Here is a 19,726-nt window from a genome sequence, read left to right as displayed (position 1 = left end):
AAAAGTAAGTAATGTGTGTCTATCAGACAATTTCTAAAGTTCCTTTCAGCTCTAGAAGCTATAATTCATATATGACAGTGTTAATGGGGGAAGGGCAATGTTAATTTCTTACAGAATATTCAATGATCAATGTTACTTTCTTATAAAAATCACCTTCAACAGACCTACCTGCCTTTATATTCTTTTATTCAAGGGAGCCTGAGGAGAAAAACACCCATGCCTTCTATGTTTCAGTTAGCAAACGTGAGGCACAGAACATCTGGTAAAGTTAGAGCTGATTAAAAATTTATGCATATTGTCAAGAATTCTTTCACAAACGTGAAAAGGACCAGCTCTAGAGTCTGCAGTGATTTAGAAAGCAGAACTACTAAAATGATAAATTTTTCCCCTGAGCTCTGACACTGAGCGTCAACGGTCCCACCGTTTCAGATGCCCAGGGCAGAGATTTATCTGTGTTTCACCAAGTATGAAAAATATATGGATGGAGGGGTTTCCGGCCAGTCCCCCCCAAGTCATCCAACTACCTCCCTTAATGTCAGCAGGCTCATAAATTTCTCCTGCGTTCTAAAGAAAGCAGCTTGTGCCACCGCACAGAAGCCTCCAAAAGTGTCACTTGCTGCCTATAAATTCACTTACACTCAATAAAGGCAATTGGCTACACATGGACTTAATTACCATGGCCTTCGTTGGGAAACTGAGGGGTTTGCCATCTCTCAAAGCAGAGGTGGAAAAAGGCGTGTGCAAAGCAAGGCGATTTCTCAGTGGCACATTACAAAATCTGATTTATTCATTGATGGTTCTACTTATTAGTGGGCTATGATTAGCAGTTGCTACTCCAGAAAGAAGCTTCCTTCTTTTTCTTTTTTTTTTTTTGTGGTACGCGGGCCTCTCACTGCTGTGGTCTCTCCCACTGCGGAGCACAGGCTCCGGACGCGCAGGCTCAGCGGCCATGGCTCACGGGCCCAGCCGCTCCGCGGCACGTGGGATCTTTCTGGACCGGGACACGAACCCGCGTCCCCTGCATCGGCAGGCGGACTCCCAACCACTGCGCCACCAGGGAAGCCCAGAAGCTTCCTTCTTGATTCCAAAGTATTATCGTTGCTCATGCTTGAATCCTACAGGAACCTCCCTGCACTGCGCTCACTTTATTTTATTAAAAGGAACAATATACTACAGATGACGTCATTGATTATTTAGACTTTGGTTACTCTTTTGTTGAGAAAATGTTACATATGCTTTATTTTCACCTTTTGTCTGAAATATTTATCTGTATAGACAAATTCATACCCAAGCAAGAACAAATCACTTTAGGAAGGAATGGAGAGAATTTTCCATTTAAATAGACGGCCGTCCATTTCTGTTCATGCACCTATAGTTCTAAAGCCCAGACATCATTCATCCATAGACTTTTCCTCATTTAAAGGAGTGAGTCACTGCCCTTCCTAACTCAAGAGTCCAGAAAGTTTAGGAAACGAAACTTTACAGATGTTTACATTTTAAACTCATTGCCTATGCGTTACTTTCAAAATTAATCTTTCATAAACAGCAACAGAGTGAATTACAGAAAAGAGAAGCTTTTGAGTATAAAGGTTAATTCTGAAGATCCTCTGACCTTAGTTCTATCGAGTGACCAGCACCTATTTATGAAACATAAAGGCATGATCATTTCTGTCTGAAGCAACACGTGTATCGACATATGTCACCACACGACACAAAATTTAAGAGCCTGTTGAAACAAACCCAAAGGCTCCATGTCCAAAGAACAGTTTGTCCTGCCTTGCGATGTATGAAGTACCTATGACGGAGGCGGCTTCCAGTGACTTTAGCAGAGAGTCAGTAGATTTCGGGGCTTTCACATTCCCAGGATAATACTGGTTTTAATTTTTTCAGTGGTTTTCTGACACTCCTGAAGGCGATTTCCTACACTTTCCCACCTCCCTGGAAGGTGTGCAGAGGGTGGCAGTGCCTCTAGCCCAAGCCTACTCAAAGTATAATCTCAGGACCAGGACTCTGAGCATCTCCCAGGAGCGTGTTAGAGATTCGACACCAAAGACACAGGTAACCAAGGCAAAAATAGACAGGTGGAAGCACAGCAAACTAAAAACTGGTGTGCAGCAAAGGAAACCATCAACAAAACGAAAAGGCGGCCTACAGAATGGGAGAAAGGATTCACAAAGCATTCATGTGATAAGGGACTAATATCCAAAATATATAAAGATCTCCTACAACTCGATAGCAGAAGACCCCCAAATAACCTGGCTTAAAAATGGGCAAAGGAAGTGAATAAATATTTCTCAAAGAAGACATACAAATGGCCAACAGGTACATGAAAAGATGCTCAACATCACTAATCATCAGGGAAATGTACATTGAGATAACAATGAAATGTCACCTCACATCTGTGAGGATGGCTGTTATCAGAAGAGGAAAGATAAGTGTTGAGGAGAATGTGGAGAAAAGGGAACCCTTGAACACTGTTGGTGAGAATGTACATTGGTTCAGTCATTATGGAAAACAGTATGAGAGGTTCCTTAAAAAATTAAAAATAGAGTTACCATGTGATCCAGCAATCCCACTTCTGGGTATATATCCAAAGGAAATGAAATTGGGATCGCAAAGAGTTACACGTCTTCTGTCTATCGAATATATCTCAATACAAAAATTTGAAAAAAAAAAAAAAAGAGTTACACGTCCACTGTGAAATAACAGAAGAGGTATCGATTGGTCTCTGCCTCCGGCTGCTGGCACAGAGCTCCTACATCCCTTGGCATTTCCGTGAGCGGAGAGCGTTCTGTTCTAACGAGGAGATGCTGGGTGGGCTCCTGGGGCGGGGACAAGCCACGATTAGAAGCTGAGACATTTAGCCCCACCCTCTACTGTCCAGGAAGGGCGGAGGAATGAAAATTGAGTTTATGATGGATCACGCCTACGTGATGAAGCCTCCATAAAATTTCCCGAAGTATATGGGGTTCAGAGACCTTCTGGGTCGGTGAACACGTGGCGGAGCTGGGAGGGTGCTGCCTGGAGCATGGGAGCTCCGTGCCCCTCCCCGCAACACCTTGCCCTGTGCGTCTCTTCTATCTGGATGTCCAACTGTATCCTTTACCATTTCCCTTTATAATCAAAAAGTAAATGTAAGTAAGTGTCTCCCTGCGTTCTATAAGCTATTTTGGCAAATTATGGAACCCAAGCGGGGAGTCGTGGGAACCCCGATTTATAGCCGATTGGTCAGCAGCACAGGTGACAACCTGGGATTTGACACTGACATCTGATGTTGGGGGAAGCAGTTTTGTGGGACTGAGCCCTTAACTTGGGGGGTCTGAGGCTCTCTCCAGGGAGTGTCAGAACTCCACTGAATTGTAGGACACGTAGCTGATGTTGCAGAGAGTTGCTTGATGTGTGGACACCCCCACGTGGTGTCAGAAGACAGCGCGGATGTGGGTGAGTAAAGGAGACACACACAGGAGGAAACGTTTTTCTCTTTGCACACATCCTTGTTCACTGCAGCGTTATTCACGAGAGCCAAGATATGGAGACAACCCAAAAGTCCATCAACACATATAGGGATAAGGAAAATGTGGTACATACATGCGATGGGGTATTATCCAGCCATAAAAAGAAGGAGATCCTGCCATAGGTGACAACATGGATGAATCTTGAGGACACTGTGCTAAGTGAAGTGAGTCACACACAGAAGGACAAATACTACATGATGTTGCTTATATGAGAAATCTAAAATAGTCCAATTCAGAGAAGCAGAGAGTAGAACAGTGGTTGCCAGGGGCTGGGGGGAGGGGGAACCAGGAAGGTATTAGTCAAATGATGCAACCTTTCTGTTATACAAGATGGGTAAGTTCTAGAGATCTACTGTATAGCATAGAGCCTATAGTTAACAATACTGCACTGCACACTTAAACGTTTGCTAGGAGGGTAGATCTTATGTTAAGTGTTCTTATCACACGCACAATAATAAATCAGTAAAAGAATGGGAAGTGGGCTTCCCTGGTGGCGCAGTGGTTGAGAGTCCGCCTGCCGATGCAGGGGACGCGGGTTCGTGCCCGGGTCTGGGAAGATCCCACATGCCGCGGAGTGGCTGGGCCCGTGAGCCATGGCCGCTGAGCCTGCGCGTCCGGAGCCTGTGCTCCGCAACGGGAGGGGCCACAGCAGTGAGAGGCCCACGTACCGCAAACAAACAAAAAAGAATGGGAAGTAATTATACAGAAAAAGAAATGCAGACTCTTAGTTCCCGCCCAAGGTCTACTGAATCAGAACTTCGGGGGTGGGGGGTAAAACCCGTTTTGACGGGCTGTCCAGCAGCTTTTGAAGCATGCAGCAGCGTGAGAGGCACTGCGATCTGGCCCAACGTTAATTACAGTATCTCGCTGGACCTTCAGCTCTTCTCTGCCCGTGACCGCAGCTCAGCTCAGCACACGCGTTACATCTGCTGAATCTCAGGCACTGTGCTGGGTTTGAAGAAAACCAAAGAGGACATTGCTGCCCTGCCCCCGCAAAGGCTTGCAATCTAGAGGGAAAGACAGAGGCTCAGTGGCGGTGGGGGGACCTTGGGAGCCAGGGGTATGACCGTGGACCATAGAGAGAGAGTCTGGCTGCTGCATTTGCAAAAGAGCCTCAGGGCCTGTCTTTCATCATGACTTGGTGCCTGGATAAGCCCAGAGAGCCTGTAGCTGCTGGGTGTTCTTAGTCTGATTTACTGTGACGACTGACAGCAAAATACGTGATTTCACGCAGGTGTGCACCTGTCCCCAAGGCCTCTGTGAATAACCTTGATTTCTCACCCACCTCTTCTTATGTCTTCCATTCAACCTAATATATTTTCCACCAAAGCGAACGGCAGAGAAAAAAAAAGCTATTCACCTTCTCACAGGAGTAATCCACATGTGTTCACATCTCCTCCACAGACCACAGCTGCTTTTGAGAATTCACTGAAAATATCATTACGCAAGGAATTCAAAATAACGACCCCTAATCACCTCCTCTGGCCATCCCTTTCCCACTGTCCTCCTGAAATTTCTTTTTTCTTTCTGAAAGTAACTCATGCTCAATGTAGAAAATTTGGAATACGAAGGAAAAGAACCAACAGAGCCGTGGTCCCAGTCCCGGGAAGATACCTATTGTGAACATTCTAGTGGTTTCTTTCCGATGTCCTTAAAAGTCCTCGGAACAATTCTGAACCTTTCCCTGAGAACCCATCTCGTTTTACACAATAATCAGGCTTCATTGCTCTGCTCACCCTGGTTTTAGTTCTGCCCGTAGCGACCCAAGTTTTTAGCCAAGTTACCTGACCCCTCTGGGTCCCTTTTGTCACCCGTAAAATAACTGGAATCAGCCAGTTTTCTCAAATCCCACGATTCCTCTGTCTTTCTCCCTCTTACCTACACAGACCATCACCTCACTCTGCGGGAAGAGGCTTTGAAGCAGGGACAGAGAAGGAGTCAGGAACAAGGAGAGCTCCTGGTTTCCGGGTGGTACCTAGTGAGCAACACGGCCTTGGGCAACGGCCACCTTTTCCTATGAAATGACCACGGAGCCCAAGACACACAGGACAAGCCTTCCGTTGCTCGAATGCTCAGAACAAGGAGACACATTTGCCGTTGGGGGAGCATCATCGCTTTTGGAATCAAGAGACTGGAGTATGAATGGCCTCTCACGAGCCATGAACCCCGAGTAAGGCACTCAGCCTTTCTAAGCCTCGGGATCCCAGAAGAGCATCCGTGGGAAGCGCCTGGCGAGGTCCCTCTTGGAGGAGCAGTAGACAGGTACGCAAGTTCAGAAGGAGTGAACAGGGATGGAAGCCGGTGCAGGCCCGGGAGGTCCTGGCAGGGGGACAGCATTGGAGGCTGGATGGGAGAGGTCTGAAAGTCTTTTCCAAAAGAGACATACACTTTTCCAGGCTGATAGGAAACTCCGTCGTTCCGCCTCGCTCCAAACACGTCCCCATCCTCAGCAAATTTCTGCACGTGTCTGGGAGTTCTCCTGGGTGGTGAGTGCACCATCCTCTCCACTTGCAGATAATTCTTGAGCCCCCTCCAGCGTAAACTCCTGGAGCCCTAGATTGGCATAAACTGTGCGGGCGAGAGACAAATCTGCAGGTCTCTCCAGGTCCACATATCTTAAAATGACAAAGCTTGACCTGCAGAACTGTACACAAAAGGGTGAACTTTACCGCATTTAAATTATATCTTAATTTTTTTAATCAAAAAATTAACAAAGCATTCCAAGGCCTCTTCCAGGAAGGATGTACGTCTGCTGGTGATCTGTAGACATGTCACGTCCTGGCTCCCCCGCCCTGGGGACTGAGAGCACATTCCACCCCGTCTAATTTTTGTCCGCCTACCCTGTTATTATCCCTCAGTTTATCCCCACCCCCAGCACTGGCAGCCCTTCCTCCCCCGCCTCCATCCCCAGCCAGTCTCTCCTGCAGATCAGGAGGCAGCACTTGAAAAGATGCTTACAGCGGCGAATATAAAGGCTCCAGACCCAGGAGGGAAAACGCAGGGCACTATGGCTACGGCAACTCTTCCAAACTGCAAACTGTGTGTCTGAGAATGTACCGGCCTTCCTGTACGTTTAAAATAATTTGAGGCTGTATCATATGCCACACGTTGCTCTAAGGGCTTTATATGTATTATTCTCTGTTATCCTATCCATGGGGTCGATACTGTCAATATCCTCATTTTAAGTTGAGAAAATGGAGGCACAGAGAGGTTAAGCAACTGGTTCAAGGACACACAGTCTGTAAGTGCTAGAGCCGGGACTTGAACCCAGGCAGCTTGGCTCTCAGACCACTCCTCCTGTGTGTGCGTGTGTGATTTGTAATGTATTTGTTTATTATAGAGAGCATGATAGATGCCATCACATCATAAGATTAAAAGGCATTTTATTTCGCAGTTAGGCTCACCCTGCTGAGGACCAACAGCATCCCAAAGCCCCCAGAGCCCTTCCTCTTAGCCATCACCTCTGACTGACTGTGTGTTGGCTTAAAAAATGGAATAAGGCTATGTAATTTACTACCACTTCCAGATTCCTCAAGATTAAAAGGAACCTGCTAAAACCCCAGGAGAACTGCCACAGGGCCAGTCCCAGGGCTGTCACCCCATTTGAGGGTCTTACTTCTCTCTAGATTGAAGGTGAGCTGGATGCCGGGCATAGTTTCAACAAACTCAGTTAAAAAATGCAGGTGGGGAGAAGTGGTCCACACAGGACCAATTGCAAAGAGACAAAGGCCTCGATTTGGCCCGGTTTTCGGAGCTGACAGCTACTCAGGTGCCTCTGATGCTCGTGAGGGAAATGGAGGAAGAGGCTGTTGCACGGACAAGAGCCCACAGTCCCACGGACTTCAAGGTTCTCCTTTTATCACCCTAAGGGGTTGGATGAGGTTACTTTATGATACTTCAAAATGAAGCTCATCCGTGGATCGTAACACTTAGATGACGGTTTATGACAGGTCCCAAGCCAAAAGAAATACTAATGATAGCAAGAGAGTTTCTGGAAACAAGTATCCCCACGACTGTGCCATCCAATATGGTAGCCCCTAATGACACATGGTTATCTAAGCTTAAATTTGAATGAATTAAAATTAAATTAAATTAAAAATTCAGCTCCTCTGTCACCCTACCGTCTTTCAAGTGCTCAATAGCTGTATGTGGCTGGTGGCTACTGGAGTGGACAGAACACATCAGACCAATTCCACCACTGCAGAAAGTCCTATTGGACAGTGCTGACCGAGAGGACTACGAACTTCTCGTTTTGTCCTTCGTTAGGAATGCTGCCAGCGAATGAAAGAAAGAAGAGTACTTATCTCATGGGGTTGCCGGGGATTGTGGTAGGCTGAATAACAGCCACCAAAGATACTGGGTCCTAATTCCTGGAGTCTCTGAATGTTATTCATAAGAACAAAGATATCAATATTTGAGATGTGATTAAGAATCTTGGGATAAGATTATCCTGGTGGGCCCTAAATGAAATCCTAAGTGTCTTATAAGAGAAGAACAGAGAGAGATTAGAAGAGAAGGAGGCAAGTGACCACGAAGCAGAGATGGGAGTGATGCAACCACGAGCCAAGGAGTGTCAGCAGCCTCCAGAAGTGGAAGATGTGAGGAACCGACTCTCCCCTAGAGCTTTCAGAGGGAGCACAGTCCTGCCGAGTCCATGATTTCAGACTCCTGACTTCCAGAACTGGAAGAAAATAAAATTCTATTGGTTTAGGCCACCAAGTTTGTGGTCATGCCTTACAGCAGTAATTGCAAATTAATGCAAGGGTTAAACTACTTTATATATATACTACATTTTAGAGGTCACTTAAGAAAAAAGACATCACAAAGGGAAGCATATAAATGACGGGGCAGTTCACAGAAGAAATGCTATTGACAAAAAGTCCAAAAGATTTTTCAACCCCTCCAAATAATAAAATGAATGCAAATTAAGGGACAGCACTGTTCTCTTATCAATTTGACAAAATATTAAAAAGATCATCATTGATTCATTAGCCAGTCCATCCATCCAACAGAACGTTAAGCAATCATGAAAGACATCTTTTTGCAAAATATTTTAAGGACGTAGGGAAACCCAGTGTTAAATTTTTAAAAATTAGTAAAAGGATTCATAAAACTGTAGTTAAAATATACACGAGAGAAAAATACTGGAAAGCAATTTACCAAAAATTTTTATAGTAGCTATCTCTGTCTACTAAAATTATAGACAATTTAAATTTTCTTTTTTAAACTGTCTTGTAAATTTTCTACAATGAGCATGTATTAGTTTTAACACTGGAAAAAAAAGATTTCCTTTAAAATAATTTAAAAATCAACTTGAACCACAAATCCTAGTATTTGATAAAATACTGGGCAACTTTTGGCAACTACAAGTATTGATTAAATCAGCTAAGAATTAGTATTCAAAATTGTGGGAGTTTATATTTGTAACTTCTAGTCATTTTTTAGTTGTCACTGTATGTCCTGTTGGAATTTATCCTGAAGACTGATCACGTTTCATGTTTCAAAAGACAATATTTGCTTTTTATTTGTCTTTGATTTAAAAAAGCAAGGAAAGGGATTTTATCAAAGTCAATCAGATAAATGTAATCCAATTATGAAAATAAATCCGCCCTCGACCTTACATTACTTCAAAAGGAGGGATCTTTACGTCTCTGTGAATTACACACAGATACCCATGGGAGCTGCTCTAACTCAGCCTCCAAACTGTCAGGTCAGTAACAGCAGGATGGAATGTCCTCAAGGGGACTGGCCGGGAGGGCTGGGTCTTCAAAGAAAGCCCAGAGCCAATGGGAGGGGCTGCTCCCAGGAGGCCATCAGGAGTCTCCCATGACCCTCCCAGCACCTCAGACGGGGGAGCAACTCACAGTTACTGCCAAGCTCAAGGCGCCCTATTCTTTCATCAAAAGAATTTCCAGGAGTGTTCTGCAGGTATTGCATCAATATACTTTTTAAAAAATTAGGGTGTTTTAACATTTCAAATGTTTATTTTGGATCATCCCAAATTAACTTCTTGCCTTTCTTTTACTTCTAATATAGTTTTAACTAGGCTTTTTCATTATAAAAATAATACTTATTGAAAGAAAGACTTCTAAGCGTACAGGAGAATATGAGATAAAAGTAACATCACTACTCTTGTCCCCAGAGGTGGCCATGCTAATAAAGTTTCTAGTGTATCCTTCCAGAAATTTCCCATCCATATGCAAACATATATTTAATAAACTAAATACATGTGTGAATATATCTTTGTATATGTGTGTATACATATATTTTATATATTTTAGCTTATTTGGAGTTATAATTGTACATAGTGCTTTCAACTTGGTTATATCACCTAACAATAAATTGGATTATAAAAGTCTATCTAAAATTAAAGAATTATTTCATTTGTAGAAAACATGGTTGTGGGCATCTGTTCTCTGATGTCCTGAGAAAAGGGAGGAAAGTTGCTGATAAGGAAAGTTCATGAACACAGGGCATATCGTCTTCATTAACTATGAAAATGAAGGTTTCAATTATAAACCAAGGTGATAAAATCAGAAGACAGTTCTTTTGAAACAATGCCTTTCTGCTTAAAGTTCCACGATTGCACAAAATCATCCTGAGTATATTTCCTCCAGACACAATTATGTAATTAGATAAGAAAGGAAAAGGACAATACTGCTGGCTTGCACTACCCACTGCTTGGATGGGGACTGTATCCACCACTCTCTCCTCAGCACGAGGCACTGTCCTCACAGGGTTTGCCATTTATCTGGGGGAGGGGCATATGAATGAGCAGATGTGTACAATACGGTAGGAATAATAATGGTCTGCATACTGGGGTCAAAGTCTCCCCTATCTTAACAACCCCACAAAATAGGTTTGAGTCTTGTTCTCATATCACAGATGAGGAGACTGACAGCACAGAGAGGTTAAGCGACTGGCCCAAGGCTGCACAGCTATTTCTCAGGAAGCAAGGCTCCAGTTTCTGTGATTATGCAGATCGCCTGGAGCGGGAAGGGGAAGATGCGGGCAGAGCTCAAGGAGGAGATGGAGAGGAACTGTAGGGAAGCACTCAGGGAGGGTTTCATATAGAGGATGGATTTGAACAAGAAGTTGGTGAGGCAGAGTGGTGGGGGAAGGGAGGAGAAGGTGGACAAGTGGGGACACCATCTGCGTCTTGGGCCCCATCCTCCAGAGGACTCAGCCAAGGAGGGGATGAGTGCTGAGATCCCAGCAGAGACCGTGGAGTGGCTGAAGAGCATCAGGGACCATCTGGGCAGTGCTTGTCTTCCTGGGTGTGCAGCATATGATGGGGTTGGACGGAGCCAGGAGGAGGGGACCTGCTGCTGGAAGGTCTGAGAGATCCCGCCCGTCCCCCAAGGCCTGAGAAGGGCACCCTGTACGCTCCTGGGGAGTGTGGGTGTCCTGAAGGAACCAGCATCCAGCGGGATGAGGCCTGTTCAGGAAGTGAGAGGTCTGAATTGCAGCTGTCCAGTGAGTGAGGGCACGTGGCAGAAACCACAGGCCACAGGAGGAGGTCCCCAGAGACCAGGTGGACTGGTCTCTCCTCGTGGACCAGATGGCTACACCACCCGCCTGTGGAAACCAGCCAGGGCGCTGACATAGCCCGAGCCCAGATGCTGTTCACTCTGCTGGCCCCCAGCCGATGCTGTGAAGGTTGGTAACTTCCCTTTGCAGTCAGCTGCCACAAAGGGAAGAAAAACAGGGACATTCGTGATAGGGAGGCATCTGAAGTGACTGCACATTTACTCAAAATAGACAGTCAACCTTAAAGAGGCTATTTAAGCCAGAAGAGATTGTTACCTACAATTGTTACCGATTAAGTTTTTCTTATACTGTGAGTGGGAGTTTGGCAGGGGGGTAGCGGGGTAGTCTGAGAACAAGGCTAGTGATTGGAATACTGGGTTTTGGTGTTTGAATAACAAAAAAACATGCTATTTTAAAAAACTGAAACACTAACATCTTTGTTGATATATCTTTGATCTATTTCTAACAGCTTTATGGATGTGTAATATATAATAAACTGTTCATATTCAAGTGTACAATCTGATAAGTTTGAGATATCTATCTGCCTATATATATATATATATATATATATATATATATACATATATATACACACACACACACAGACACACATGTATATGTATATCTTATGTCTCCATGAAGCCATCACCAGAATTAAAAGTAAGGAGGGGGCTTCCCTGGTGGCGTGGTGGTTGAGAGTCCGCCTGCCGATGCAGGGGACACGGGTTCGTGATCCGGTCCGGGAAGATCCCACGTGCCGTGGAGCGGCTGGGCCCGTGAGCCATGGCCGCTGAGCCTGCGCGTCCAGAGCCTGTGCTCCGCAACGAGAGAGGCCACAGCAGTGAGAGGCCCGCGTACCGCAAAAAAAAAAAAAAAAAAAAAGTAAGGAGGAAGCTGATAAAGTGAAGAGGGGATATATGCGTATGTAAATATCTCCCTCCCTATCAGCATCTTTTCTCTATCTCTTTATTATTATCAGTTATCAGTATAGAATTAATACAGTGTCAAATTTTTCATTTAAAAATATTCCTTTCATTTAAAATATCCCGTTTGGCAATAAAATATCCCTGATAAATACAATATAAAGAGAAAAGCTCACAAAATTAATCGATTTTGAATTTTAAAAAACCATAACTATGGGCTTCCCTGGTGGCGCAGTGGTTGAGAGTCCGCCTGACGATGCAGGGGACGCAGGTTCGTGCCCCGGTCCGGGAGGATCCCACATGCCGCGGAGCAGCTGGGCCCGTGAACCATGGCCGCTGGGCCTGCGTGTCCGGAGCCTGTGCTGCGCAACGGGAGAGGCCACAACACTGAGAGGCCCGTGTACCGCAAAAAAAAACAACAACAACAAAAAAAAACCCATAACTATTTGAAAGCCCTATTTATATAATAAAGGACAGAACTCCCCAATCAAAAGCATGTAACTGTTATATCAAACATTCCTGAAGAAACTTTGTTATAAAATTTAAGTATCATTGAGGAGATAGCATGTTAGAATCCCATACAGAATTAACACAAGAGAAGCTTATGATTGTTCAAGTTTTTCTGAATCATTGTAAAATAATTGATGTACGTTAGACATCTGTTGCTGCATGCTAAGTCACCCCAACACTTAGTGACCGAAACCACACATGTTTATTGTGTCACTGTTTCTGTAGGTAGGGAACTAGATGTGGCTCAGGTGGGTATCTCTGCCTCGGGGTCTCCCACGAGGCTGCAAACAGTGCTGGCTGGGGCTGCAGCCTCATCTGACCACCCCCCCCGCCCCCCGGGGAGAATGCCCTTCCAGTTCACGCGGGTGGCTGTGGACAAGATTCAGCTCTTCTCAGGCTGGAAGGAGGCCCAAGTTGCTTGCTGGCTGTCACCAGAAACCTCCCTCCATTCCTTCCACGGGGCCCCTCTGCTGGGCAGCAGGTGACCCCTCTCAGAGCCAGGGGTGAAAGCAAGTGAGGGGGGCGAGAGGCAAGCAAGATGGCAGTGCCACCCCACCTCTTTTGCCGTATTTGTTTTCTTAAGATTTATTAATTTTATTTATTTTTTGCTCTGTCGGGTCTTAGTTGTGGCACGCAAGATCTTCATTGAAGCACAAGGGATCTTTCATTGCAGTGCTTGGGCTTCTCTCTAGTTGTGGTGTGCGGGTTTTCTCTTCTCTAGTTGTGGCGCGAGGGCTCCAGGGTGCGTGGGCTCTATAGTTGAGGCACGTGATCTCATTAGTTGTGGCATGCGTGCTTAGTTGCCCCACGGCATGTGGCATCTTAGTTCCCTGCCCAGGGATCGAACTCGCGTCCCCTGCATTGTAAGGTGGATTCTTTACCACTGGACTACCAGGGAAGTCCCCTGCCATGTTCTTTTTATTCTTTTTTTTTTTTTGGTTGCACTGCGCAGCATGTGGGATCTTAGTTCCCCGACCAGGGACTGAACCTGTGCCCCCTGCAGTGGAAGCACAGAGTCTTAACCACGGGTCCACCAGGGAAGTTCCCCATATATTTTTCTTTAGAAGTGAAGTTCTAGGTCTACATCACACTCAAAGGGAGGACATTACCAGAGGAAGAGGTGGGGTCAGCAGAGGCCATCTGGGAGGCTGCCTACCACAGACATAAACATCTTTTAATGTAATGTTTTGAGAAGGAGTTTGGTTTTCTATTGCCAACAAGTTAAATTCCCTGGTCTTGACGAGCTCATCAAAGTTGGAATCTGAGTGTCTCTGAACCTAATATGGTACAGCACAATACCCACCAAAGAAAACAGGTGGTGAGTCTGCTTCCATGGCCCTGGGACTGATCACACAATCTGCTCTCTTTCCTTCCCCTCTTGAAATAGATTTTTTTTTGCGGTACGCGGGCCTCTCACTGTTGTGGCCTCTCCCGTTGCGGAGCACAGGCTCCGGACGCGCAGGCTCAGCGGCCATGGCTCACGGGCCCAGCCGCTCTGCGGCATGTGGGATCTTCCCGGACCGGGGCACGAACCCGTGTCCCCTGCATCGGCAGGCAGACTCTCAACCACTGCGCCACCAGGGAAGCCCTTGAAATAGATTTTAAAGCTGCTCCAACTGGGTTGCCTACAAAGCGTTTGTTCTACTGTGTGGAAACTTGTACTGTGTTCTTTAAGTGTTTGTTCTACTGTACTTCTCTAATAAAGGAGCACATCTTTTGTAAACAAAAGCCACCTTTTGAAAACAAGCTTTAAATTGCTTAACATTTCACTTAAGAGCATTAAAGAAGACCCTTAATATAGGCAGACCCTTAACACAAGAAGGTCTTAATATACATAAGGCCCTGTCCCCAGAACTGCTACCTTCCCATCATTTCACGGGAGGCCTGGGGGCCAGGCATCAGGTCGCAGAGTCAGCAGCTGCTTCAAGGGATTATGACAGAGAAGGAGCATGACTGAGACTGTGGAGCCTCATACAATTAGGGTCAAATCCCAGAAGGAAGGGCAGCATGAATTGCTTGTGGCCGGACCCCTCGGATTTCAGACAGACCTGGCCTGTGAAGGTTTACCATCTTGGGGCTGTGTCATCCACCCATGATGTTCAATGTCATGTGGCTATAGAGGTATTATATAGACTGTATTTAAAAACAGGAACAAAAGCAATTTCATTAAAAAAAGAATTAGTGCCTAAATTCTTCGCCTTCACATTCTACTTTTCTAAAATGAAGCCAGAAAACCACATGAATCTATATCAACATGTTTCTGTGCTTAAAAACACACAAGAATGTCAACCGCCACAGAAGCGACTGTCAGGATAGATGTCCTACACTCACCTGCATTCGATGAACCAACGCCGGATCTCATCTTGGAGGTTCTCCTTGATGTCGGGACCTTCTATTAGTTTCAAGTCATCCTTGATTGTAACCAAGGCATCTCTGTATTCCTCCTCATGCTTTACCTGCACCTCATCCCGCAGGTGGCTCACCCTGTCAGCCTGGATTAATGCAGCACTGACTTCATTAAACAAAGGAGGCGGGTTCTGAAAATATAAGCCAAAAGGTTTGAGATCATAAAGGTTACAGAGCGGTGAAAAATTTTAGACAATAATGAAATATGTCAGTATCTTCAATGGTGTTCTACCATTAGACCCATTAAGAAATACATTCTACCATTAGACCCATTAAGAAATACATTCTACCATTAGACCCATTAAGAAATACAAACAGAACAACAGAATCAGATCTTGCAGGAGGGCTTGAAGGAGTAATTCACAACCATGGGGAGGAAGTATGGGATCACTCTGTACTATTTCCCAGAAACTGGTAATTAGCTTAAAAAATGCTTATTCGGTAAATCGTTCAAAAAATCATTCAAGTTACAGAAGGTAAAGTTTTCCAAATCTTCTTGGTTAGTGGGAGAGGAAAGAATACAGCATTAGAAAGTAAGTGAAGCGAGAATTGATGAAAAGAGTTTGGGTGTTCTGATTTCAAGAAAAATGACACCAAAACCAACCCTGAAAACATCCCCTGTATTGTTAAAGACCCTCCAGAGCAGGAAATTCTCAGCGGACTCCAGACATTCACGCTATTACATCTTATTGTCAGAATGTTCTCTCTCCACATCTGCTGATCAGAAAGGCAACAACGTCTAGCTGTAGAACGCCCACCAAATGCTCAGCACTGGTCCAGCAACATGTGGAGGGTTGTGGTCACCGAAAATACAAAGTCACTTTGAGACATAATACCTGTTCTTTAGAACCGCTCAAGAAATGAGGTTGGCGGGATAAGAGTAATGTCCGTCACAAGAGGGAACCATGTCAAATGATCTATAAAAGTGCTACCTTGTGGGTCTGGATGGAAAGAACTAAAAGGGACTTGGAGAAGAAGAACACACATGGGAATCACAGGTATGAGCTAAAGATCCTGAGCTCTAAGGAGTTCAGAGATTCAGCCCAGGTAAGTTAGCAAATTAAGGACAAATTCAGTGGTGTGCTGGGGCCAGCCTGTAATGACTCATGAGATCCAGTTGACAGATTTTCAGAAATTTTGCAAGCTTGCTGTGAGGCACAGTTATTTTTAAATGCTAAATTATATAAATTGAGGATTAAATTATGTTAACAATGCCAAGTTACCGATACCAAAAACTCACTGCTTCATAATTATTTTTACTGGATTTTATTGTCATCTATGCTCTTGATGTCATTATGTCTGTTGTATCTCTAAGGTGAAAATACTGTAATAATGCTGTCACTTCTGTGCGTACCTTCCTGTGTTCATTCAGGTTAGCAGCTTGCAGTTGGCTGTAGGAATACTTACACCGTCGAAATTAGCAAATGCTACAAACGAGGGCTTGATTTACTATTGTGATTTGATTGCATAGACTTAATAAAGTGGTAGAGAAAATAATAATGCAGATAAACATAAAAGTGTGTCGTGTCTGTGTCACCTACACTGTGCATAGCGCCCAAAACTGAGGAAATATTCTTCCAGAATCCAAAAACTATAGTCTGATTCAGCAAAGGATGGCTAGTATCAAGTAGGGAAAAGATGACAAGTGTTGGGCATGGATGTGGAGAAATCGAAACCCTTGTACACTGTCGGTGGGAATGTAAACTGGTGCAGGCACTACAGAAAACACTATGGACGCTCCTCAGGAAACTAAAAATAGAACTACCATATGATCCACCAATCCCACTTCTGGGTATATATCCAAAGGAAATGAAATCAAGATCTTAAAAAGATATCTGCACCCCCCTGTTCACTGCAGCATTATTTACAATAGCCAAGGTATGGATACAACCTAACTAAAGCCAGGGACCATTTTAAATCTGAAAATCCATATCCTTTTGTTACCAGGATTTTTTTGGTTACTGTTCCTTTACAATTTCCTTCCTCTGTTTTCTTAGTTCTTTTCTTCTCAGAACTCCTCCTGCAATTTTCCTTACACGTATCCCTCATCCATCTCTTTGTCATTTTGCTATTTTCTAGGAGATTTTCTTAATTTTTTCTTTCAACTTTATTTTTTGAAGTTTCTATTATTATATTTGAACTCTTCAGCAGCACTTCAACTGTTCTTTGATTCTCCTGTTTTGGGGAATTTTGTTCTAATTTCTGGATTCGATAATCCTATTTTATTTCCATAAGGTTATTACTTTTAGAATTTTGTTTTTTATGTTTTACTTTACCGCCCTTTTTTTTCTTCCAGTTTCTTTTCTGTTGGGTCTCTGTCTTTCCTAAGTGACTGGTGACCCTTTGTGGTTCACGCTTATTTAGGAGGGAGGCTCCCAGAGCTGTTTGGAACCTGTGTAGGGGAGTTGCTGACTGGTGAGGTCAGAGCTGCTTTATTGGAGGTATCTGAGTATCAGTACCCGAATGTCTTTCTTTTGAGCTGGTTTCTGCAGACAGAGATCCACCCATCTGCTCCTGAAGAGGTGTAAGTGTGGCTGCTAGAGCCAAGCAGAGGGAGGGAGCTATTGGTCTCACTGTTCTCTCTTTTTTTTTTTTTTTACATCTTTATTGGAGTATAATTGCTTTACAATGGTGTGTTAGTTTCTGCTGTATAACAAAGTGAATCAGTTATACATATACATATGTTCCCATATCTCTTCCCTCTTGCGTCTCCCTCCCTCCCACCCTCCCTATCCCACCCCTCTAGGTGGTCACAAAGCACCGAGCTGATCTCCCTGTGCTATGCGGCTGCTTCCCACTAGCTATCTACCTTACGTTTGGTAGTGTATATATGTCCATGCCTCTCTCTCACTTTATTCCAGCTTTCCCTTCCCCCGCCCCATGTCCTCAAGTCTGTTCTCTATATCTGCATCTTTATTCCTGCCCTGCCACTAGGTTCATCAGCACCGTTTTTTTAGATTCCATATATATGTGTTAGCATATGGTGTTTGTTTTTTCTCTTTCTGACTTACTTCAATCTGTAGGACAGTTTCTAGGTCCATCCACATCTCTGCAAATGACACAATTTCATTCCTTTTTCTGGCTGAGTAATATTCCATTGTGTATGTGCGGCACATCTTCTTTAACCATTCATCTGTCGATGGACACGTAGGTTGTGAAGCATGTCCTTGAGTGTAACTTTCAGACTGGATATGGTCAGCCACAAATATTCTAAGTACCTGCATTTCTAAAATGTCCTCACTTGGCCCTTCCCACTTGAACGGCAGCCTAGTAGCTACCCTGGAGGATACTTCTAATGGGCAGAGCTGCCAGCGACAGCTTGTTGGAAATTTGATGACTGTTCCTTCGTAGGTAAAGCTATTCTGCTCTTATGATGCTTTACACGTCGTCTTTTCAAAGTTTATCAAAATGAATCTAGGTGTGAGCATTTCTTCATTCATCACATTCTCCATTTAGTGGGTCCTTTCAATATAAAGAATTATGTCTTCTCCTCTGTAAATTTTCCTTCTATTATTTCTTTTTCTCCATTTTTCTCCCTGCAACAAATATTACATAAATGGCAGAGCGCCAGATTGATCTGGCCTTTTCTCTTGTATTTTCCATCTCTCCTTTACTTGCTCGCACTATGTTACAGAAGATTTCTCTATCTTTACCTTTCACAATTAATTTGGCTTTCAGTTATGTCCATTTATTATTTGGATTTATTTAGAATTTTAGAGGGGTTATTATTGTTTTGCTTTTTAGAGCATGCTCTTATCTTCCCAAAATTCCTTCTTATTTTATATTTGCTCCTTTCTTGTTTTTAGTAGTCACTTTGTTCAGGGAAATTATTTTAGATGCAACACATCTTCAAATATACCAGTGAGGTTTTTTTTCCAAGTTCATGTTTTTCCTCAAAATTCTGAAAAGCAGTAAAAAAAAAATATGGATTCCCAGTTCCATCCTGGGGGTGAGGAAGAAGCAAGAAACTAGTAGTTTGGGAAAGTCTTCAAGTGATTCTGATAATATCCAGGTTTGAGGAAAAACTAACTGCTCTAGAAAAAGGTTTGGTAACCTACAGCACACGAGTCAAACCTGGCCCACTGCTTATTTTCGTAAGTAAAGTTTTATTGGGATGCAGCCATGCCCATTCATTTACATGCTGTCTATGGTGGCTTACACACTACAACGGCCACACTGAATAGTTGGGACAGGGACCATGTGGCCTGCAAAGCCTAAAATGATGATGATAAAGAAAAAGAAGAGGGACTGTTTCCTTAATCTCTCTTTCTGATCTTTCGTTGTTAGTGTATAGGAATGCGAGAGATTTCTGTGCATTAATTTTGTATCCTGCGACATTAACAAATTCACTGATTAGCTCTAGTAGTTTTCTGGTGGCATCTTTAGGATTCTCTATGTATAGCATCATGTCATCTGCAAACAGTGACAGTTTTACTTCTTCTTTTCCAAGTATTCCTTTTATTTCTTCATCTTCTCTGATTGCCATGGCTAGGACTTCCAAAACTATGTTAACTAATAGTGGTGAGAGTGGACATCCTTGTCTTGTTCCTGACCTTAGAGGAAATGCTTTCAGTTTTTCACCACTGAGAATGATGTTTGCTCACCACTGAGAGTGAGTTTGTCATATATGGCCTTTATTATGTTGACGCAGGTTCCCTCTATGCCCACTTTCTGGAGAGTTTTTATCATAAATGGGTGTTGAATTTTGTCAAAAGCTTTTTCTGTATCTGTTGAGATGATCATATGGTTTTTATTCTTCAATTTGTTAATATGGGGTATCACATTGATTGATTTGCATATATTGAAGAATCCTTGCATCCCTGGGATAAATCCCACTTGATC

The 19,726-nt window shown here is 43.8% G+C and overlaps 1 protein-coding gene across 1 annotated transcript in view; it reads right to left on the bottom strand.

Annotated features, from left to right (window-relative positions):
• IQCA1 (IQ motif containing with AAA domain 1) overlaps positions 1 to 19,726 on the bottom strand; it is a 167,562-nt gene that overhangs the window by 115,694 nt on the left and 32,142 nt on the right. Inside the window, exon 6 of the mRNA XM_060015464.1 lies at positions 14,810 to 15,015. Within this exon, the coding sequence (XP_059871447.1) occupies positions 14,810 to 15,015 (206 nt within the window). The remainder of the gene's footprint in view (positions 1 to 14,809; positions 15,016 to 19,726) is intronic.

The sequence above is a fragment of the Delphinus delphis genome, chromosome 7 (assembly GCF_949987515.2).
Source record: "Delphinus delphis chromosome 7, mDelDel1.2, whole genome shotgun sequence".
Taxonomy (NCBI): Eukaryota; Metazoa; Chordata; class Mammalia; order Artiodactyla; family Delphinidae; genus Delphinus; species Delphinus delphis.
Note: the sequence above shows the minus strand (reverse complement) of the source record. Positions and strands in the feature narration are given on the sequence as shown.